This window comes from Cordyceps militaris (assembly GCF_000225605.1).
Source record: "Cordyceps militaris CM01 unplaced genomic scaffold CCM_S00003, whole genome shotgun sequence".
Classification (NCBI taxonomy): domain Eukaryota; kingdom Fungi; phylum Ascomycota; class Sordariomycetes; order Hypocreales; family Cordycipitaceae; genus Cordyceps; species Cordyceps militaris.
This window is the reverse complement of record NW_006271971.1, coordinates 1,059,020-1,081,354: the sequence shown is the minus strand read 5'-3', so window position 1 is coordinate 1,081,354 and position 22,335 is coordinate 1,059,020. Positions and strand designations below refer to the sequence as shown.

Sequence of the window (22,335 nt, the reverse complement as noted above, 5' to 3'; positions counted from 1 at the left end):
AGTAAGAAGTAGAAATAGGTATAGAAGTATATAAAAGTAGGAAAGTAGTAAGGCTATTTTAACTAGTCTTAGGTTAAATAAAGCCTTATAAAGAGTAAGGTTCTTACCTATTTAGTATAGATAATATAGAAAATAAACTATAAAAGCTAAAATAAGAATAATAAAGGTAGGTATTATAGCCTTCTATAGCTATTATTATACCTATTTAAACTTTAAAGTATTTAGGGATTAGGATTTAGAAGGGACCTTAACTATATATAGTACCTAGCCTAGGCTAAGATAGGGCTATAAAGGGAGGAGGTTAAGGGGGTTAAGTAGGGAATAGGTAGGTTTATTAACTTATTAAGTTTTATATATTTATACTTATTATTATTATCTTTTATTAAAATAAAGAGTATACTACTCTTTATTAGGAATTACTTTAGGATTATACTAAACCTATACTAGAGCTAGGGTTTTTCCTCTAGGTACTCTAGTTTTTTCTCTATTTTATAAGCTATAAAGGTATTAGATAGACTAGCTAGTCTAATTAGTATAATATAATAATAATAATAATATATAAATTATTAATTTAAATCTAACTAAAAATACCTTAAATAATTTTTTTAAAAGTTAAATAATATATTATATTTTATAACTAATTTATAAAGAAATATAAATAAAGTAATTAAAAATAAATAAATTTAAATATACTAATTAAGCTATTTTTTACTTATTTAATATCTTTATAAATTTAATTTAAAAATAAAAAAACCTAATTAATTAAAAAAAAACCCTCTTCTTTTTTTAATAATATTATTATATTTAATATATATAATAATAATAATAATTTTTATATACTAATTAGGCTAAATAACCTATCTAATACCTTTACTAATTATAAGATAAGGAAAAACTAAAGTATTTAAAGGAAAACCTTATCTATATTTTATAGAATTTATTATAATTTTATTTTAAAGTATATAGAGGTTTAATAAAACCCCTTTTAATACTATATATTAGGTTTTTATCTATATTCTAACCTATATCTAGCCTATACTACTTTAGCTAACTAAGCTTATTAATTACCTTCTTTTTTTTAGGTTTTTATTTATATTAAAAAGGCTATATTTAATCTTATATATTTTTAAACTAATTAAGCCTATTATTCTTATAACTTCTTAACCTTTTAATTCTTTTTTCTTTTTTTATTTTTATTTATATTAAGAGGAATTATATTTAGCCTTATAAGTCTTTAGGCTAGTTAAGCTTAACTATTACTATAGCCTTCTAGCTTCCTTAATACCTTTACCTCTTTCTTTAAGAGTTTCTAGTTCTTATCTTTACTTACTATCTGTTAAGGGCTGGGCTACGGAGCCCGCCCTGGTCCTTCTAGAGTGGCTGGCGCGGAGCCCCTAGGGGGCCCCTTATAGGTATAACCAGACAACAATCGTGCTAGTATTGTTATTATGAATCCTTTTGGCCTTATGGTTAAGAGGGTTGTGGCCGTAAGGCTACTAACGGCTGTGGTGCTGGTTACTACTAAAGCCCCTGTGGGGCTAGTCTATTACATACAACAATACTAACCTAGGGTTATAAGTTTAAACTATGGCGTGTGTAGTTATGCAAAAGGGGCTGGCGTACACGTTTTAGCCTAGGCTCACAGGCTAGTAGATTAGAGCCTAGGGGGTTTATAGCCTATCTATAGGCGCGCTAGGGAGAGAGAGGGTATGTTAAGGGCTAGGCTATAGAGCCCGCCCTGGTCCTTCTAGAGTGGCCGGCGTGGAGCCCCTAGGGGGCCCCTTATAGGTGCAACTAGACAACAATTATGCTAGTATTGTTGTTATGAATCCTTTTGGCCTTATGGTTAAGAGGGTTGTGGCTATAAGGCTACTAACAGTTGTGGTGCTAGTTGCTACTAAAGCCCCTATAGGGCTAGTCTATTATACTATCCTCTTTTACCTTTAATACCTTATACTTTATCTATATAGGTCTAAGGTATATCCTATAGAGGATATTATAGTAGTATTTCTAGGGGTTACCTTTAATTCTTACTATTATTAGCTTATATTATATAATAGGACTTAGTAAATAAATAAATATATTTTCTTTATAACTATTAGCTCTTAATAGGGGCTATATAAAAAAAAAATAGTTTTTATTTAAATAATATTAGGTTTATATTTAATATAATAAGATATTAATATATAATAATAATGTCGAGGTGGCAGCCTGGGAACCTGCTAACCGAGAATACTGAACACTATTGAACCTACCAGGAATTGTTACGCAATAGTAGATTGGCACGCAGGAGAGGCTGGTTTTCACCCGGGCCGGGATAGTGCCTAGTATGGTAAGGTACGGGTACGAGTCCGCTGCTACGGTTTTTCCAGTACTCACAAGTTTATCAAGGTACTAGAAGAACCATAAGGTCTAATTAGGGTAATTGAATAAATAAATAAATATATAATAATAGTTTAATAATATTATAATAAAGAAAAATTATATATTAATTAAAAAATATATTTAAAACTTTATTAGAAAATAAATCTTATAAATATAGATATTTAAGTATTTATCTAAATACCTTAATATTTATAAATAGTTTTAGAGTTATTACTTATAAATACTTATTATAATTATAATTTAAAGTAAAATTTTAATATAAATTATTTATAACTATTATATAATATACTTTTTAAAATAATATAGCTAAAGTACTAATACCTACCTTTTTAATACTAAAGTTACTAAAGGTACTATTATATTAAGAACTAGCCCTAAGGTATTTATAGATAGGTATTATAATAGTATTAACTCTCTTATAGAGTAAGAAAGGAGAAAAAGCTAGTCTATCTATCTACTATAGTATATAAAAGGGGCGTACTAAGGGTATACCTATAGTAGCCTTAGGCTAAGCCTAGCCTAGAGTAGGCTTAAGCCTAACTCCTTTATTACTATACCTATAAACCTTATACTACTTATAAATATAATATATAACTAGTAGTATATAAAATATATATAGGCTATTAAAGACTAGCCTTAGGATATTTATAGATAGGTGTTATAATAGTATTAACTCTTTTATAGAGTAAGAGAGGAGGAAAAGCTAGTCTATCTATCTACTATAGTATATAAAGGGGACACGCTAGGGGTATGCCTATAGTGGCCTTAGGCTAAGCCTAGCCTAGAGTAGGCTTAAGCCTAACTCCTTTATATAAGCTAAAAATTATAAGTAGTAATTTTAAAAGCCTAGAAGAGTATTCTACTTTAATAGCTATTAGGTATAAAGAGGATATATAGTGACTTTCTTTTATGTTAAGGCTAGTGGCTATTATAAGTACACTACAGTGGGGGGACAAAAGTTTCGCGTCAATCCCCACCGGCCCTTATGGTGAGGAACACGGAACTTGTAGTGTTTTACTCTTGTATAACCACCTTTTTTATTAGCTGCACTAAGTGGGTTGAAGTACCACGCCTACATTATTTCAAGGGGTAGACTGTATACCTGCACGCAAGTTCATGGCGGCCGCCGCTTGAGGACACATGATGATGTTCGCTTCTTCCCAAAGGATGCTGATTACTCCTTGCCATTTTCGTATCGTCGGACTGCGAAATGCACAACGCTCCGTTCAAACAGCTTCGCGCTTGAAGTTGGCTTACGACCTTCACGAACCCCTGAAGCCACGAACAACACCAGAGGATGCGCCAATTATCTTTCTGCATGGCTTGTTTGGATCAAAGAAAAACAATCGGGCCATGAGCAAGTGAGTGCTTATCACCCCGCGCCTTAGTATGGCAAATGCTGACAGTTTGTAGGGCACTGGCCCGTGATTTAGGCAGATATGTATATGCTGTGGTACGATGGTATCGCAAGTTACCCAAGAGCGACTTGATTAACCATGTTAGGACCTGAGAAATCATGGCCAATCCCCTCATGACAGACGGCATGACTACCTGTCCATGGCTGAGGATGTCTTCGGCTTCATCAGTGATCGTGGCCTTCAGAATACCACCCTGATAGGTCACTCAATGTAAGTTGTATCGGTGAAGACTCGAAATCCCGATGCACTCAATCACTTACCATGACCCTCTGTGAATGCCTAGGGGAGCAAAGACTGCTATGGCATTGGCTCTACAGTTTCCTGGCAGCGTAGCGGACATTGTTGCCGTCGATAATGCCCCTATAGATGCATTTCTGGGCTCTGATTTTGCATCCTACATCCGTGCCATGAAGAAGGTGGAGCAGTCTCACGTCATAAAATTAGCAGAAGCAGACGAGATACTGCAAGAAGTAGAAAAGGTTGGAAAAATTCGCGCGATGGTCCTTGGCGGCGCCTGTTTGAGGCTAACCTGCTTACAGTCGCTTGCGATCCGGCAATTTCTTCTGGGGAATCTTCATCGTGAGCCTGGTCAAAATATTCAGACATTTCGAATTCCTCTTGATATCCTGGGTGCTGCTCTGGGCCACTTGGGTGATTTTCCCTTTAAAGACCCAGGGCAAGTTCGGTTTGAAAAGCCGGCTCTATTCGTGCGCGGCACAAGGAGTAGATACGTGCCTGATGAAGTGCTCCCCACACTGGGACAATTCTTCCCCAAATTTCGTCTAGTAGACATTGAAGCTGGTCACTGGCTTATTTCAGAGCAGCCGGAAGAGTTCAGAGAAGGTAAGCTATCATCCTCTTGTTCAAGCGACAACACAACTCTGCTAATACAGCCCCAGCTGTCGTGGAATTTCTGCAAAAGCACAACTGAGTTGTACATCTCGCAGACGACAATGAGGTTGTTTCTTCTACACTGCATATACGGTCTTTGCTGCCCATGAATTGAGCGGTTGCGACATGTAAATCGCTACTACAAGGAGACACCACACAGGTGAAATTGACCCGAGACCAGAAGCTGTCAACTGAGAATATCCTCATTGGAATCACTAGGTACTCATCAGATGGCGCGAATTTCACATCTATTCGTAAACTTCACTCGGGTAGCCCCCTTTTTGTAGAACAAAAAGCCTTGTGCCGTATCATTAGCGACATGATCTAACCCCTAGCCGCCGTAGAGACAATACGCCATTTGCCATGACCGAAACAATGCCTAAGTGAGGTCTCAACCTCGGGGCAGCGTAAAAATTTTCCCACATGTTTTTCATTTTCACATTTAGACCTCCTCCAAGACACGCTCCTTGAACTCGCGCTCAACCTTCTGGCCCTGGTCATCCGTCCCCGACTCGCCATGAAGAGCCATCAGTGCACCCAGGTCGAACTTGGGAGCCTTCAGAAGCTTGACCTTGCGGATGTGTACCTAGAGTTACAATTAGTCTTGCGCTGTACATCATAGTTTGAGAAGCCAACATACGTTCTGCAGGGGGTAGATGCCTTGGGTAGCCTTCTCGATCTCGCGGCCGATCACCTCGGGGATGAGCTTAGAAGTGAGCTGGGTGAGGGTGCAGGTGGAAGCCTCGCGCTGGATAATGTCGGTCATCTTGCGGCGGATGGCACGGATTTGGGAAGAAGCGGCATAAGTAGTCTTCTTAATCTGGTTCTGGCGGCGTTTGGTGAAGCCGATGGCGAAAAGACGAATGAGGTAGTCATCCGTGGTCTTGACGGTGATGTTGGCCTCAATGAGGGACTGCCACTTGCGGACGAGAGAGCGCAGCTTGTCGGATGTGAAGTCGAGACCGTGGAAGTTGGTGAGGCAGCTCTTGCCCTGCACCTCGTCAATGCGGAGGCGAATCTTGCGGAACGAATGATCTTCATCCTTCTGGAGGTCAGCGAGGGAGACCTCGACAATACGTCCCTTGAGTGCGTCATTGGCATTCTTCAGACCGGTGGTACGGTTGACGAGAGTCTTGCCGACACTACCAGAACGTATTAGTTTCGGCTGCATCGTCGGTCGATTGTCGCGTTGTGTGTAGAACTCACTCTCTGATGTTGAATGGGTTAGGGGCCTGTATAAAGGTTGTTAGTCCCAATTGCGACAAGGTTTTAGCTGTCGAGGTATCTGACCTTAATGGAGTACCAATCTTTGCGGGAGAAGGGGTCGACAGTCTTCTTCTTGAGGCCCTTCTTGCCCTTGGAGAGTCTCTTGTTCCTGAAGGAAGGTTAGCATCCCGAAAAATGAAAGATGGGTTCGGATGTTCCTACTTTCCAACCGCCATGATTGCTGCCAAGTGTATTGAGCAATTAGAGATATCAAGGATGCAAACGATGAGATGGAGGGGGAGAATAATTTCAATTTCTTGTGTGCACCAGCTTAGGCCTAAGCGAGCCCACAAATAATCAAGTCGGCGGCCTGTTTATCCGGATCCACTAACTAGGTAGGTTTTGTCGGAAGCTTTCCAGTTATCACGTGATCTACGCCCAGCAAGTTTAAACACGCTTTATTCTGCAGTAGTCGGCTCTCCAAATACCACCTAGATGATTTTTTTAAACTCCAATTATACCGAGCACATTACAGGAACCTCTCCAAATCCCCCTTGAAAAATTGTTTCCATTGCATGATATAGGCTATTCAACGATATGACCGGGGGCATAAGCTTGTCCACATTCTTCCTACAAGGGCCGGCATCGCTCACTATCACTCGGGCGGCCCGACTTCCCTGGTTTGGCCATGTTTGGTTATCGGCTGCACCTGCTTTCCATGCCACATCTGTCGGTGCAGTCAATGATCGAGGCTATGTGTCATCATTAGCGAGACCCGACGTACAGGTAGGTGAAACTGGGACGTACTCTTCCCACATCCTGCCCTGGACAGACTGGAGTTCTTCCGACGTCAAGCGTTTGCCGGCAGTAAAATATCCTGCCGCTTGTTAGGGCTGTCTCTTGCACATTCTCGCACTAGCACCAACCAGCGGTAATTTTGGCGTCAATCTCTACACGCGAATCTGCGGGGATCAGTTCGTCGGGTAGCTCGACTCTCTCGCGGATAGGGATTCTACCGAACCAGTCAGCACCACTAGCTACTCGATACCTATGAGGTGGTATACCCTTGACCGACGATGGCATCGTGCTTCATGCTGTGGAACTTCATTCAGTATAAGTTCTGTGAAAACGGCTGTGCTCTAGCTCACTTGCTCATGCTAAGCATGCGATCGATTTTCTTGACGCCGAGCCAGTGGAGAATATCGGGCATCAGGGCCTGGAACCTCATGTCCTTTACTCCAGCAATATTCTCTGTGCGTGTGAAGTAATCCGAAGCTCGATCAGCTCCACGCTTGCGGGCATTGTAAACCACTTTGCCAGTTAGTAGAGTAGAGACCTCGAGTCCATGCGTCTGCCTTACAATACTACAATAAAGATTAGCAGCGCTTCAGTTGCGTGGAAGAATGTTCATGCGCCTACTTTGGTCACCTCGCCGAGGGCTCGTCCTTCTTTTCTGAAATAGATGACGACACCGCTGCCCCCATTTTGGGCTTCCTTTACTGCCTCTTCTATACCGAAGATCAGGTACGGCCGGCAGGTGCAGATATCCGATCCAAACACGTCGCTTCCATTGCACTATACACAGGTTACCAGTTAATCCTGCTGATCGTTGCCCAGTCACTCAAGGATACATACCTCATCATGAATTCGCAGCGAGAGACGGACAGACTCGTCCGACATTTTGCTGGGATCGCCAAAACAGTAAACGGTAAGGCCTCCTTTTCGAAAGTCAGTGCATCATGCTGTTTACCGTTGCATCATCTCTGGGAAACCACGAACCTATCGGTGGAAGGAAAACCTTGATATCTCCACGAGTAATCAACTGAACGCAACTGTGAGTTTGGTGTTGGGTGCCATTGGAATCTGAAATACTTACCTCCGGATAGCTACCGCCCGTGTGTTCGAACAGCGAACGGCGGAGAGTTGCTTCGTCTAGGCAGTAAACATGGGTAGTTAGAACGAGACAATTCAACAAATGACCGGAGGTTTTACCTATTCCAAATCGCTCAGCGACACCTGGGAGATACCAGACCTAGAAGAGGTAAGCTCAGTGCCGGACCTGACGGGCGCGGTCGGTTCGTACCGGTTCTACCGCAAATTTGGTGACAGCCAATTCTCCTTGCTCATTCAAGCAAACTTTTCCATCGGGAACACTACCTTTGATTAGCACGGTTGTTAACTTAAGCGTTCTGCTCCTACATACAGTCTGCCGGATCGGACGCTCTCTTCCAACTCCGGGAGCTGTCAGGATACGAAAGGTCGGTCAGTAACGCAGGAGCCGATGTGTTCTTTCTCCGTTGAGACTTGCCTTCATGTGCGCTTTTGTTATGGCAATCGTTGGTCGTAGGTCAACTGGACAGATATTTAAAAATTGCTCTTTCAGGCCGGCGTGATTTGAAGCACACCATTTTCTTTCTGCATGACGTCCTTATACTGCCATGGTGTAAGATGGCCCCATGGATCCATAGCTACAATTTTCTTCTTATCACCCCATTGAGGAAAGGGCCCGATATTTGCGGCAGGTTCAGTATTGGTGAAATCAGGTCTATTACTTCGTCAGAATGAATATTACGATGCTAGGCTTCAGCAGTACCTGTGGTCCGTATTCAGCTCTTTGCTGGCGACTGCCAGCGCGTAGTACACCGAGTAGGAGCCGCCGCTGCGAGACGATGTCAGTGCTATCACCACGCCGGCACTAAGAATATGCTTACTGTGCTATAATACCGGTTAGTCTTGGGTCGCTTCGAACCGCGTGAGCAAAGGATATACTTGCCTCCGACAGCTGTCAAGCTCGATAGATGATCAGTATATGCGCCTTGCAGTTCCAGTAAGGGTAGCAGGAGACGAACCGTTTCTCCGGCGTATAGTACTTGGGAGTCGAGAAACGACAACGGGTCCTCGCTTCTCGGGGTCTCCGTTTCCCCAGTCGAGGGGAATTGGGTCGATACCAATCTGCTTTGGATACGTGCTGGCCTAATAAGCTTTTCATCGTCACGAATTGATACAGCTGTACAATAAAAGCCTACGTAAGCACGATCCGGGACGTAAAGCCCGACTTTTGAGACAGTGACGCAGGATTCTGCGGTTCTGGTCCTGTCTCGCTGGTGTCATTTTGGCCGGAACCCCTTGGGTCTCCCGGAAATGCGGCCGACAATGTAGTTGCGCCGGTTTGTTGCTGCATGCTGATGGCTGCTGTGAGCGTATCAACAGCCGCAGCCAGCTGAGACTGCGCAAGTCGAAGCTCGCTCAGCGAGCTAAGGATGTTCTGGTCGTCGCCTGAGTGTGCCATTGGAGCCTCTTGTTAGACTGAAGCTTTACTGTCTTACCACAATGCTGACAGGAAAATATGGTGCAGTTCACGTCGTCAAAGTCTTGGGCGTAGGACGGAGAACGAGCGTGTTGTGATCAAGAAGAGGGGAGAGACCAGAGAGGGGAAGGTCCTCTGGCTGCACAGTTGATAATCGGCTGCCTTAAAAGCTCCCGGTTGAGTACGCCACGCCAGGTGACCGCCACAACGCTAAGGCACTCAACAGATCGGCCAATTACGAAAGCAGGATACCGATACCAGCCCAATGACCGTGGAGCCAAGGTTAGTGTCGTCTTACATGGTGTCTGCCTACCTACGCGAGTAAGCGCCTGTTTTCTTATAGGGTTTTATATAGATCTCTTATTTAATATACAATTTCCCCCTATTATTATATAATAGCTACTATTATATATTAAAAAAACATTATCTATTTTCTATTAACTATATTAAATATATATATTAAAAGCTAAGCTATACCTACTTTAGTCTTTTTAAAATAGCTAGTATAAAGCTCTTAAGAGGCCCCTTATAAGTATAACTAAATAATAACTATATTAATATTATTATTATAAATCCTTTTACTTTTTATAATTAAATAAGTAAAAGGGTTATTATTATAAAACTATTAATAATAAATATTAGTTATTATTAAAACCTTTTTAAGCTAATTTTTTTATATATTATAATATTAATCTTAAAATTATAGGTTTAAATTATATAATAAATAGTAACTATAAAAAGAAAAAGTAAATAAAGGTTAGTATTATATATAAATCTTAGCTTAAGTTTATAAGTAATTAAATAAAACTTAGAAGATTTATAATCTATTTATAAGTATATTAAAAAAAGAAAGAGTATATTAAAAGCTAAGCTATATTTATCTTAATTCTTTTAAAATAGCTAGTATAAAACCTTTAAAAGGCTTTTTATAAGTATAACTAAATAATAGTTATATTATTATTATTATTTATTTATTTATTAAATTACCCTAATTAAACCTTATAATTCTTCTAATACCTTAATAAACTTATAAATATTAGAAAAACTATAATAATAGGTTATACTAGTACCTTATTATACTAAATATAGACCTAAGACTACCTAAATAAAAACTAGTTTTTTTTATATATTAATTCTACTATTATATAATAATTCTTAATAGTATTTAATTATATTCTTAATAAATAGGTTTCTAGGCTACTACTTTAATATATATTCTTTTATATCTTTTATTAATTATTAACTATTTAAATATATTAATTTACTTACTATTTATATATATATCTAAATAGTAAAATAGTCTTTTATTATTAGTATTTTTTATAAGATTATATATTATAGTATATATATAGTTTTAGCTTTATTTTATTAATTAAGAATTAAATAGTATAGTAGTTAGTATATATTATTTTTTACTTTTACTTTAGCTAACTTTATAGTTATTTTATTTATATTATCTTTATTAATTAGTTATAAGAATAGGCTATACTATTTAACTTTTAAAAGAAAATTATTTAAGGTACTTCTAGCTAGATTTAAACTAGTAATCTATATACTAATATATATAGAACTCCTTACTATAGAACTATTATACTATAAAGGCTTAATATTATTATTATAAATCCTTTTACCTTTTATAGTTAAGTAGGTAAGAGGGTTATTATTATAAGGCTATTAATAGTAGTAATACTAATTATTATTAAAGCTTTTCTAAGCTAGTTCTATTATAACCTAATAGTATTATAATAAGGGAAAATTATATATTTAGTAGAAAAAGTATCTAGTAAGGGTATTAATAGGTCTTCTATTTAATATATTATTTTCCTTATTATAATGCTATTAGCTTGCTACCTAGTATGTGGTAAAAAATCTTATATTTTTATAAGCTGTATTATATACCTTATAGCGTTGCTAGTGCGCGAACCAGGTTACCCAACTATCAGAGTAGTTCAGGTGCGGAGTACAGAGTACTAACTACTAAGGTACTGGCCATAAGTTCTACCTACTCCGCTCAAGGCCATGCGTGGGACACCTGCGAGCTACGTATGCAATATGCGGGTTGTGATAGGTGGTGATAGAATACCTATGCAACTAACGCGTGTGTCTGCCCGCGAAGGCCTCCCGCACTGTGCAGGGGCTCGCGGAACACTTCTAAGGCTCAAACACCGCCAAAGTACAAACGAGCACTTCGGCGCAGTCAACATGGGCAAGCGCAAGTCGTCACGGAAGCCCATGGGTCCGAAAAGGGTAAGGAACTCTGCGTGAGCGCATCAAGAAGAATTGTATTCTAATAGTAAATAGGCCGATCCGCTACCGACCACATTTACGTGCCTATTCTGCAATCACGAGAAGTCAGTCACAGTGAAGCTCGATCGCAAAGCAGGTGTTGGCCAGTTGGATTGCCGCATCTGCGGCCAAAAATTCCAGTGCGCCGTCAATTGTACGTCAGAATTTGTTACAGTATGCTGCGACTACTCGTTGATATTAACCTGTGCCTATAGACCTCTCGGCCGCAGTGGATGTGTACGGAGAATGGGTAGACGCGGCTGGTATGACATTTCCCGAACCCGAACGACTCGCATACACTAACCAGCAACGCAGAGGCGGTCGCGAAAGAAGACAGCGCACGCGCTGGCTATACGGGCACGGCAGGGGCGACGCCCTCAAGGCGAGATCGAGAGGTGGAAGATGCGACAAGCGACCGTGAAGAGTCTCGCCGATACGGCGGCGAAGGCATCGGAGCGGACGACGAAGACGATTGAGCCTTCGGGGATTCTCTCGCGAATCCCCGCTCATATACCCCCAATTCCAGCCACAGGGCAATTAGCCCGGCTCTCCGCGAGCCAATCGCAGCCACCTACATGGTATAGAAGCGATCACCAAAGTCGCCTAGACCAGGAACGATATAGCTAAACAGCAAATGTCAGCACTGGATTATTTGTTCAGAGCGAAGGTGTTCTATCCGCGCATACTTTTTTTCATCCAAGCCCTACATGTCCGGGGTCAGCATTCGTCATCGGGCAAGAGAGTTACACTAATAGACATATACCTCGTCAATAAATGCCGTCACCACTTTAAGCCGAGGGAATTTTTCTACGAAGTTGTTGATACCCTCAGGGCTGGCAATCAAGTTGAGGAATAAGATTCTGTCCTCGGGCACGCCCTTCGCTTTTAAGACCTGGACAGCCATGATGGCCGAGCCACCTTGCACAGTTAGCCGCTTCTGCGTGCATGATCGCTGCTTTATCGTCGCGTCCCCTCTTACCTGTGGCAAACATGGGATCAAGAAGCATGACCCAACGGTCAGCAATATCCTCGGGCAATTTGTCATAGAACAACTTGGGCTGCGCGGTATCTTCGTCGCGCTGGATCAGGATCTTGCCGATGCGAACGGACCGGCAGCAGTCTCTCAAGCCCTGTTCCATTGCTTCGCCAGCTCTCATAATGGAGACGCCACAAATCTTTCCCTGGAACATAAGTCCGTTGTAGACACGGCCGACGGGTGTGGTGATGTCGTGCTCTATCACTGGTAAGTGATTCAAGCCTTCCTCCACTAGCAATCGTATAATGCGGTTCGAGTAGAAGATGAAATCCGCGCGATCTGTTGCCTTGTTTCGAATAATTCTTGAGCACGGGAAGTCAGCCGATGCTCCCGTGATAGTGGAAGTGGTGTAATCTACTCACGACAAAAGAGCGATCAATTGTGGTGTCTGTGGTAGAACATGGACATTCTCAAACGAAACTTCTACGGACAGCGTCGCTTTGAGGCTTTGCGCCTTTCTCTCGTAGGTTTCGACGACATCTTTTGTCGTTACATGCTGTGTGCAGTTGCCCGCCATTTTGGAACTCTGTGCGTACGAGCGGTTGTTGGTGGTCAAACGTATGTGCGGTTTGGAAACTACAAGATATTAGTGAAGCCCATAGCCAAATTGTCGGCAAGATTCGGCCAATCAAAGAAAGCATGGCCCCTGCCCCCGCCTTCTCTATTATGTCTAGATTTTATGAGATAGATGTGTGAAAATATGTGCATCTGGCGGGTGGGCGCCCCCACTTTGGTTGGCACACTCGTGTTTATGTGTTCTGACAGTGTTGCGAAATCATAAGCTACAGTTTAGAAGTCGACAGCGCTGGTATAAAAATAGTGGGTGGTACGTGTGCGTAGTGCGTACTTTGCTGCTGTAAGGTCGTAATAAGAAAAACTATATACAAAAGTGTAGAGCCGGAATTAAATAACTAAATTGGGGGGGGTAAATACTTTAAGCAGATCTTAGGTCTTGCTTAACTTAGTATGTAGGTGCTCTATACTGCATTTATTTTATTTATTTTCCGACGTATCCTGCTGCCTAGTCAGTAGTTTTAGTGTTAGCCTATACGCCACCTGGTAATATTGTTATAGACTGCAGGAAGCTCTTTTTTTTTTCGCGGCTACTCGGTAGCCTAAGCACGGTGTCTACTTGCAAAAGAAAAAGAAAGAAAAAGGCCATATAGTAACAACAACGTCGGAATCGAAAAAAAGGCACCCTTTGTTAAGCTTAAAACCAACATCGCCTTTTTTTTCCCCTAATGACTTTGCATGCGATTCGGGGCTTCTTTATAGTTACATCTCTTTTCTCTTTTTTTCCCCTACCCTCCCCGCTAGCAAAGAACCGTCAAGAAATGCAACAATGAGAACCGCCTTGAATTACCGCTGCCAGATCAAGAAATTGCTATTAGGTGTGGTAAGCAAAATGGCCAATCAGCCTACTCCTCTGCTAGAAGGAGTCTTCTAAAAGAGATTGTAGGATCAGGACTGACTCAATAATACAACGCAAGCAACTAACTCTTCGGAGGCGGTATCCACCCACCTACATTAGGTTTGAGGGTCACGACAGTCGAGGCACTAAACTACTTCAATTCAATTTCTTGAGCATCTTATCTATTTATCTATTCAGCAAATAACCAATCGAACATCAATGGCTCCGCATGTACATTTCATCACAGGTAACTCCAACAAGTTACGGGAGGTGAAAGCTATTCTCGAGCCCGAAATCGAAGTACGAAGTCTTCCTATCGACTTGGAAGAAGTGCAAGGATCAATGGAGGAGGTAACACGGTCAAAATGCCAAAGGGCGGCAGACATCGTGAGTAGCTGAGCCTACTGGCACGAAACACCTGCGAGCTCTAATCTTGACGGGTCGTGTTTGCAGGTGGATGGGCCCGTGTTGGTAGAGGACACTGCGTTGTGTTTCAATGCACTAGGTGGTCTGCCCGGCGTCTACATGTAGGCGAGCCTTTTCATAACCCCCCCCCCTCTCACTCTGCCTTTCGAAGCAAACTGTCTTAACAATGTACTTCTAGCAAATGGTTCCTTTCAGCCATTGGTCTCGAAGGCCTGAATAACCTCCTAGCTGCGTATTCAGACAAATCAGCCGACGCAGTCTGTACATTTGGCTACTCAGAAGGCAGAGGCACAACACCAATTCTTTTCCAAGGTCGTTGCCCGGTAAGCGAAAGTTCTTCGCCAATCAGCTTTTCTAGCAGCCATCAGAGCTCGTTTTGACGCTCTATTTGCGTATAGGGCAAAATTGTGCCTGCACGCGGCTCGACACGGTTCGGTTCGTTGCTAAGGTTGCTTTTGGTATTCGATATATTGACAAAGAGCTAGGATGGGATCCAATTTTCGAACATGATGACAAGACGTAAGTCCTTATATATACTGTTCAGTAGCTGACCTGCTCCTTCTCCTAATATTGGTCAGCACTCGCAATTGTGTAGGCAAGCTGACACGATTACCTCCAGATTCGCTGAAATGGAACCTGAAGACAAGAACAAAATCTCGCACCGAGCTAAAGCGCTCGGCAAGCTGCAGGAGTACTTCAAAGAGCATGTAGCTGGCGCCTGAAGAGAGTTCGACCCATGTCCCATATCAATCTGTGGCGCCCGAATCGAGGCTGCCATTGGAAACTGTTAGATGGCAACGACCACGGTCTCTACTGCGGCACATACTACAGTAGTTCAAATTCGCTGTGCCTGCGCAAACTTTGGGGTCGGAGTCTATACGATTCAAGTGTATCTTGCTTCTGTCTGTGTGAAAGGGAATCGAATGAATGCGTGCTGTCGTTATAGCGACGTCCAGGGTCGAAGACCAGCAAATATCGTTCATTGTGTACGGTCTTTTCAAGGCCAACAATGGTTAAGGAATGGCCTGTGTAGTTTGAGCATAAGTTCGCGCATTATTCGGCACGCAACTGACCTGGACGCTGGAAATATATTGGAGGCAGCATGGTCCTCTGGACCTTGATACCGTCCTGGTTTAGATTTGGGCGGGAATGTTGAAAATAACAGTCAATGTCGTCGACGACTTGATCTAGTGCCAAACATTCGGTTGAATCTTGAAATCTTCGAGCACTACACCTGATGCTTGTCAGTCCATTTTAGATTGGCCACTGTTTATACGTGTCTTACTTGATCTTCAGACTGGAGAAGAGCGCCTGGGCCTTGTCACCGTGAGCTGTGGTCCCATACAGGCGATGTCGAATGTACGCACCTCCTGTGTCCCAATAAATTTTCTCGTGCCCTTGATACCGCCCGTTTCGTTGCGTCCTCTCGAGTTGTGGCCATTATCCCAAGCGTCCTCTATTTGATCCTGCAGTTGAAAGATGTCGGGTACACCATTGGGGAAAGCACGCGGGCCGGTCTCGGTTGCCAGAATAAGATAAGAAATAAGCATCTGGATATTTCGATAGCCGCAGAAACTGCCTGATCTAGTTGTTAAAGTCATGTCTTGAGCATTATAAGCTTATACAGCGTGTCTACCTTCACAACGCAGTTTTGTGGTACGGTGGATGGAAGGATGAGCCAGGGAAGCTGATCTTGTCTGGCTATTATCGTTCAAAAGATCATACACCATAGTTACCATCCCTTTTTGTACTTGTCAGATCCTGCGAGAACTGCATGTAGTGGTAGGCGATACTTGCCGTCTTTGCTATTGTCAGGGTGAGACAGGAGATAATGACGTAGCCAGGAGGGCATTTGCTCTTCATGCGCGAATTTCCCAAGCTGTTCCTAGAACAAATGTTGGTGCAAGGGAAAAAAAATTGCAGTGTACCATATGATACCTTCGAATCCGCTTTCTCCGGAGTGTTGCCTTGCTTTTGGCCGTTTCGATGTCCGTTTAATCGCCAGAGTTTCTGCCTGACGCGGGCAATGATTCGATCCCAAGGAACAGCGAAATGCCTCAACTGGTCTTCTGAATGGGTACCCATCTATATCAAGAATATATAGGATGTCGCCTGGGATGATTTTTGTGATGCGGCTGCCCTGTAAGTCGCTGGAGGTGAAGTGTTGCAGGTGCTCAGTTTTATGCATCTGGATTTCCCTGAGCCACCAACTTCGTGTGGGCCACTTATTAGTGACTTTATAAATTTGTCGTGCACAAATGCACATGTGAAAAAAAAACCTCTGGCGAGTCTACATATTTTATGCTGTCTGATGGCAAGTATACAACGCCTCCTTCTAGCTAGTTTTCTATTTCTTCGCTCGATGCGGCAGGGTCTTCTGGATGCCAGCGGCTTCCTTGGGTAGCTCACGCGCGAAAGGGATGAACTCCGGGGTGCCGGGGAGATATTTGCGAAGCGGCTCTGGAACGCGAATACCCTGTTCAAGTCAGCAGGAGGGCAGCCGTATCGTAAAGAGCTTCGGCTTACATCCTCGGTCTGGTAGTTTTCCAGGACACAGCATAGCGTTCGTGTCGTGGCGCACAGTGTGGAGTTCAGGCAGTGAACATATTTCTTCTTGGTGTCTGTTTGAGTCTTGGCACCAAAACGGATATCCAAGGCGCGCGACTGGTAATCAGTGCAGTTTGAACAAGAAACCAGTTCCTTGTATTCGCCTTGGTGGGGGAACCAAGCTTCGAGGTCAAATTTCTTGGCGGCAGCATTATTCAGCGCGCCGGAAACGATGGCGATAACCTGGTAAGGAAGTCCCAGGGACTGGTAGAACTCCTCAGAAACACCAATCATCTCCTCAAAAGCTTCCCAGGATTTCTCCGGGTCAGTAAGGACAAATTGCTCAACCTGTGTCTTGTTTAGCTAGTATTCATATGCTTCTGATCCAAGGAGCCGGTACCTTTTCGAATTGGTGGACACGATAGATGCCCCACGCATCTCGCCCATGAGAGCCAGCCTCTCGCCTATAGCAGGTACTATAGCCGGCATACCTAAAGAGACTGTTACTGGATCGTTCGAGATAATCATAGTCGAAATAACAATATACTTGATAGGTAAATCCTTGGCGATGAGCCATTCATCGGCGTGGAAGGCCGAGATTGGCTGTTCGGAGGTGGCAATGAGATATTTGTCGTTTGCCTCGTCTCCATCGAGAACCTTGTAGAGCTGCTCATCGAAATCGTCCAGCTGAGCAGTCTTGGCCATGTATTCCTTCAGCATAAATTGGGGGGCCTGCAGAGGGCAGTATCCCCGCTTGGAGAGAAACTCAAGTCCGTAGTTGATGAGTGCTTGGTTGAGGAACACACCCCACTGTCGCAAGAAGTAGCCGCGATGGCCGACGACCTTGACGCCACGATCTGGGTCGTAGCCATCAAGGCGAAGGAGCACTTCATGGTGAGAGAGCACATTACGTTTCTCGATGGCAACGCCTTCCGGTGCCCAAGTTCGTTGCACGGCATTGTCGTCCTGAGTGCAGAATTAATCAGTCGCCTTGCTTTTACGCCGCTCGCGTGATAATTATTACCTCGTTGTTGCTCACGGGTACGCTGTCGTCGACAATGTTTCCGACGGTCGAAATTTTTGCTCGGAGAAGCCTTTCCTTCTGCGCTGCAGACTCGGCGGTAAGCTTTTTTTCCTTTTCTAGCTCGATCTTCTGCTGTAGCAGATCGGACGCGTCTTCTTTGGCCTTCATTGAGCAACCGGTTAGTGTTTCAGGAATGCCGACGGAACAAATCATTACAGACAAATGTACCTTCTTTTTGGCTCCAATCAGCTTTTGCACCTCATTGATCTTGCTGCTGATTTGCGAGGCACCGTACTGAGCTGAAAAATTTAGCTGTTAGCAAGTTTTATATCCGAAGGAGACCTGCCCAAGTGCTGACTCTTTCGGTGATCCTCAAATAAAGCAATAACTTGATCGACTATTCCCTCGTCGGCGAAACGGCGACGCTGCGACTCTCTGATGCGGCCTGGATCTCCTCCGCGCTCCGTAATGAAATCGTTGACGTCGAGCATATTTGCCTAGTAGATGATTTCGAAAATGTTGAGAGGTGTTCGACAGTATCGCTTCCACTTTCTCACGTGTAAAGTCCTATAGTTGTTTGCGAGAGCGAAGTGGCAGAGAAGTGGTACCCCTCCATGGTGGGGTTTTGTGCCCTGCCCCTCTGACTCAATGAGGCAGAGTTCAGACTCGATTCTTCGGGCCGCAGATGTTCTACGGTATCGCTCCAATGACCTATCTCGCCGGAGGTCGGAATAGACGAAATTATATTGAATTAAGATGCACTCCCCACCTACCACTATGTAGCAATTATTTTAGGATAAGGGATTCTCTCTCCCGGAGCTGTATCCCTGCGGATGCTGCGGGGCAAAATTCTAAACAAAAGATCGTATAGTGAAATAACACAGGCATGCCATAGCGACCTTCCCAAAACAAATTACTCGTAGAGCAGATCTGAGCAGGACACGACCTCACATTATCAGACAGTTGCTCTTCTGCGGCGGTTCTCCAGGATTCTGTGACTTCTCGATTTGCTCTATTAAGACTTCAAAAGCACGTTCCACGTTTTCGTTGTATCGGGCGCTCGCTTCGGTCCAGCCGCATTGCAGCTTTTCGGATAGTCTCTTTCCATCGTCGGCACTGACTTGCCTCTGTTCAGGTCGTAGATCGCTCTTGTTTCCTACAATCACAATGGGGACCGATTCCGTCCCCTAGTCGGTAAGTTTGAGTTAGGGCTCGACATTCTCAAATTCTTAAGCTTAGTATGACTTTGAGTGCTTACCAGATGATTGAGGATCTTCTCTCTAATGACTTGGACCATCTCAAACGAAGGTAAAGAGGAGACAGAGTATACTAGCATGTAGCCATGAATACCGATGAAGTGCTTGGAATTTAAGATACTGTATTCATCCTGAATTTCGTGTTAGCGTTGACGAATGCGTTATGTGGTGTAGTAGAAGCGTACTTGTCCAGCCGTATCGACTATTTCAGTTGAGAACTCTTGGCCTTTGTATCGAATTATTTTGCTAAAGGTGTTTTCGATTGTTGGATAGTAACTGTCTACAAAATGACCGTCGACGTATTGAACCGCTAGTGACGATTTGCCTAGCCGGTATTAGATGCATTCGCTCGATTCCTTTGGCTCAGGGCTCTCTTACCTACAGACCGGCTGCCCACAATGGCGACTTTTCTCTGTTTCGGGGATGGCATCTCAACGCTTCGTTGCGATTTGACAACCGACAAGCAAATGAAGCCAGCATGAAACGGCCCCTGCTACGCCTATAACCAGAATTGCGGGCACTGATGCTGACGTAATGAGGTTTGTGTGGAGGTGGATATGTGCTCACATAACTACCTACCTAGGTACCTACCTAGGTACCAAGTACCTACCTACCTACCTAACTACCTGTGCTATTCTGTTTCCGGCAATTCCTGAGATATAGAGCAACAGAGACACCCACCACTCAGTCACCTCAACCAGATCGCAAATTGACGAGTTTCGCTTCCATATAGATATGGCACCATCCTTCCCCATGCGCTAGTACGCAGTGCTCCTCAACCTTCTCGCTTTAACATCCACGAAAACCCCGTCAACCTCCTACACAGAAGACCACTTGACCCAGAGGCTTCGAATTGCCCACAAACATCGTTCCGAAGGCTGCTACGTTGCGTAGGCGCAAGACACCCATAACGATGCAACCAGCCCAGTCGGCCGCGAAGCCTGCCCGAAGTGTTTTGCCGATGGCCTTGGATGCCAACGATGATGATATATACGACATACCAACTAGTCGCGAAACCACACCAACATCTCCGGCAAATGGGGTGTCACAAGCTGGCTCCTGGAGGAACCATGGTAGTGGGAAAAAAAGAAAGCATACCTCTGCGTTCTCCAGCGCGTCCAATATGAAGCGACCGCAACCTTCGCGACTTCAAAGCAGAGCTGCATCGGGCCCTGTACTCGTGCCGAAGAGAAGGTATGCATCAGCTACCCCGTTGCCTGCCAAGGACACGCAGCGAGAGACGCAAGATAAGGAGGTCGGGCTGTTGCCAGCAGCGGCGATTCAAGCCACGCGGGGGGGCAATTCTTCCAAAATCACGAAGTCAACGGAGCCAGATATTCGTCAGACAATGAAAGGAGTCCCACGCCGTCAGCGTCTGATCGATACCTTGGCCGCGCAAAGGGCCGAGAGCCCGGCCTCAGATCAGGAATCGAACCCAAAGTCATCTCCTGATGTCAGCACAGGTATTTCGAAGGCGCGCGTAACACACTCTCTCACGGACTCGACCAACAACCCCCCATCACCCCAAATTCGACCTGGGGTGACCAGGACACCTGACCGGCGGTCTGGACCCACCAAGAACAACAAAATAAAGTTGACTTATAGTAGCTCAAGGAGCTTCCTGAGTGCTTCCCAGAGCCAACCCGAATCTGGTGTATTCGACGATGGAGAAGGAGTCTTGCCGCAGGGCGAAGAAGACCCTTTTGCGGCCCCCTTGAGCCCACCTGCTGCCGACTACGACTTCGAAGACGATATAGACAGTCCGAAGGTTGGCATCCAAAGTGTTCATGAGCTTCGTCGCGCTGGCGCCAACAATCGGTTCTCGGACGAAATGGATGATTTACTGTCTCGGATCGGCAAACCGTCTGTAGCCCCTTCGCCACTCAGACGCAGCGCTCTCTGTGAGCTGGCATTCAAGTTGCAGCGTAAGGATTTTGCTGGCCAATTCCGTGATCACGCAGCCCGCGACAATGTTGTTAAAGCCATCGGAAGCGAATCAGACATCATAAGCGGATTTGCTCTCACAGCCGCGCTTGTTACGTTCTTGTCCTTCAGCCCAGCTCCTCATTTACTCCGTCAGCTGACAGTTGAGAACATCGGCCAACTCTTGAATCGTTTATTCCAAGAACGCCGAGATGTGTTGGAGATTTCAGCGCAGAAGCATTTGAATATATCCCGAATCACCAAATCTTCGCTTGAGGATCTGAAACTGACTATCCTGCAAATGGACATTTGGCACGGACAAAAGCCGGTATCGCTTACACCCCGCACACTTGCATTACAACTTCTTGTAGTCATCAGTCGCTCCGCAGATATCCAGTGTCTCGAGCATCTCACTGGTGACATAGAGCATGAGATTGTGCCGATGGCACAGGCCTACTCGACGGAGCGACCTCCGCGACATATCGACTATGTGTTGATAATACTGGCTCTGGAAGCCCAGTCCAATCTGATAAGCTTGGAAAGTGAAAGATATGCCACCGCTATCAGAGGCTGCCTTCGGGCGACTCTCAATACATGGTTGCTACAGGACGATATTTTGGATAATACAACACTCAAATTGGCAATCAACATAACCAACAGCGAAATTGGGGCATCTGTGTTCGACGATAGCTCATTGCTGTCAAAACTGGTGGCCTCGATATCGGAAGGCTTGGCTCAGATCCAAAGTACCGTCCAAGAGGGTACATTTCAGAATAAGTTATATGACGAGCTGCTCTTGATCTTGGGTATTCTGATCAACGTCCTTGAGCACTGTCCGCTAGCACGAACCTCTGTAGGTGGGCGCTCACTAGATACAGCTGCTGCTCTTTGGTTGGGTAACATGTCATTTGTCAACGACGTGAGTTCTCATGCCGATAAAACTTACTAGCCCACATGCTAACCGTTTCATAGGCGGACTCTGTCAGCAAGTCCAAGATAAGCGTTGCACTTGGTTATCTAGCTATTGTGCTAGGCTATTTGTACTTGACTGCATCGGGGCGCTCTCAGATGCGGAAACGTCAAGATTGGCCTGGGACACCCTATCTGGTGAATTCTATCGAAGACTTCCTCCGTATCTCGAAAACGATTGGGAATAGAACGCATGAGCTCGAGACACTCGTCAGCGATCTCCGCGTGCAGCAAGCATCTGGAGGCTGAA

At 44.1% G+C, this 22,335-nt stretch overlaps 7 protein-coding genes across 7 annotated transcripts; 3 read left to right on the top strand and 4 right to left on the bottom strand.

Moving 5' to 3' along the window:
- Positions 1 to 3,552: 3,552 nt before the first annotated feature.
- On the top strand, positions 3,553 to 4,734 carry CCM_03948 (alpha/beta fold family hydrolase, putative; the record flags this gene model as incomplete). Its single annotated transcript, XM_006669096.1, has 5 exons — positions 3,553 to 3,746; positions 3,799 to 3,838; positions 3,889 to 4,013; positions 4,087 to 4,646; positions 4,697 to 4,734. The coding sequence occupies 5 exons, from the start codon at positions 3,553 to 3,555 to the stop codon at positions 4,732 to 4,734; spliced, it is 957 nt and encodes a 318-aa protein (XP_006669159.1).
- Positions 4,735 to 5,136: 402 nt separating this feature from the next.
- CCM_03947 (GTP cyclohydrolase II, putative) lies at positions 5,137 to 9,189 on the bottom strand (the record flags this gene model as incomplete). Its single annotated transcript, XM_006669095.1, has 21 exons — positions 5,137 to 5,280; positions 5,335 to 5,836; positions 5,901 to 5,926; positions 5,985 to 6,069; positions 6,123 to 6,270; positions 6,685 to 6,777; positions 6,827 to 6,912; positions 6,965 to 6,994; positions 7,049 to 7,251; positions 7,320 to 7,475; positions 7,536 to 7,618; positions 7,680 to 7,722; positions 7,777 to 7,832; positions 7,893 to 7,932; positions 7,984 to 8,057; positions 8,104 to 8,208; positions 8,306 to 8,445; positions 8,494 to 8,559; positions 8,612 to 8,682; positions 8,750 to 8,873; positions 8,927 to 9,189. The coding sequence occupies 21 exons, from the start codon at positions 9,187 to 9,189 to the stop codon at positions 5,137 to 5,139; spliced, it is 2,538 nt and encodes an 845-aa protein (XP_006669158.1).
- A 2,220-nt stretch (positions 9,190 to 11,409) lies between these two features.
- Positions 11,410 to 11,969, top strand: CCM_03946 (transcription elongation factor, putative; the record flags this gene model as incomplete). The annotated part of the gene is made up of 4 exons (XM_006669094.1): positions 11,410 to 11,454; positions 11,509 to 11,647; positions 11,709 to 11,756; positions 11,809 to 11,969. The coding sequence occupies 4 exons, from the start codon at positions 11,410 to 11,412 to the stop codon at positions 11,967 to 11,969; spliced, it is 393 nt and encodes a 130-aa protein (XP_006669157.1).
- Positions 11,970 to 12,064: 95 nt separating this feature from the next.
- Positions 12,065 to 13,046, bottom strand: CCM_03945 (uracil phosphoribosyltransferase; the record flags this gene model as incomplete). The annotated part of the gene is made up of 5 exons (XM_006669093.1): positions 12,065 to 12,116; positions 12,180 to 12,196; positions 12,257 to 12,411; positions 12,473 to 12,815; positions 12,930 to 13,046. The coding sequence occupies 5 exons, from the start codon at positions 13,044 to 13,046 to the stop codon at positions 12,065 to 12,067; spliced, it is 684 nt and encodes a 227-aa protein (XP_006669156.1).
- A 1,113-nt stretch (positions 13,047 to 14,159) lies between these two features.
- On the top strand, positions 14,160 to 15,088 carry CCM_03944 (non-canonical purine NTP pyrophosphatase; the record flags this gene model as incomplete). Its single annotated transcript, XM_006669092.1, has 6 exons — positions 14,160 to 14,327; positions 14,394 to 14,467; positions 14,545 to 14,689; positions 14,765 to 14,801; positions 14,846 to 14,885; positions 14,986 to 15,088. 6 exons carry the CDS (start codon positions 14,160 to 14,162, stop codon positions 15,086 to 15,088), a joined length of 567 nt encoding a protein of 188 aa, XP_006669155.1.
- A 1,625-nt stretch (positions 15,089 to 16,713) lies between these two features.
- CCM_03943 (seryl-tRNA synthetase) lies at positions 16,714 to 18,428 on the bottom strand (the record flags this gene model as incomplete). The annotated part of the gene is made up of 5 exons (XM_006669091.1): positions 16,714 to 16,842; positions 16,893 to 17,276; positions 17,343 to 17,879; positions 17,938 to 18,236; positions 18,296 to 18,428. 5 exons carry the CDS (start codon positions 18,426 to 18,428, stop codon positions 16,714 to 16,716), a joined length of 1,482 nt encoding a protein of 493 aa, XP_006669154.1.
- A 456-nt stretch (positions 18,429 to 18,884) lies between these two features.
- Positions 18,885 to 19,623, bottom strand: CCM_03942 (rheb small monomeric GTPase RhbA; the record flags this gene model as incomplete). The annotated part of the gene is made up of 4 exons (XM_006669090.1): positions 18,885 to 19,124; positions 19,196 to 19,324; positions 19,379 to 19,518; positions 19,572 to 19,623. The coding sequence occupies 4 exons, from the start codon at positions 19,621 to 19,623 to the stop codon at positions 18,885 to 18,887; spliced, it is 561 nt and encodes a 186-aa protein (XP_006669153.1).
- Between the last annotated feature and the right edge of the window lie 2,712 nt (positions 19,624 to 22,335).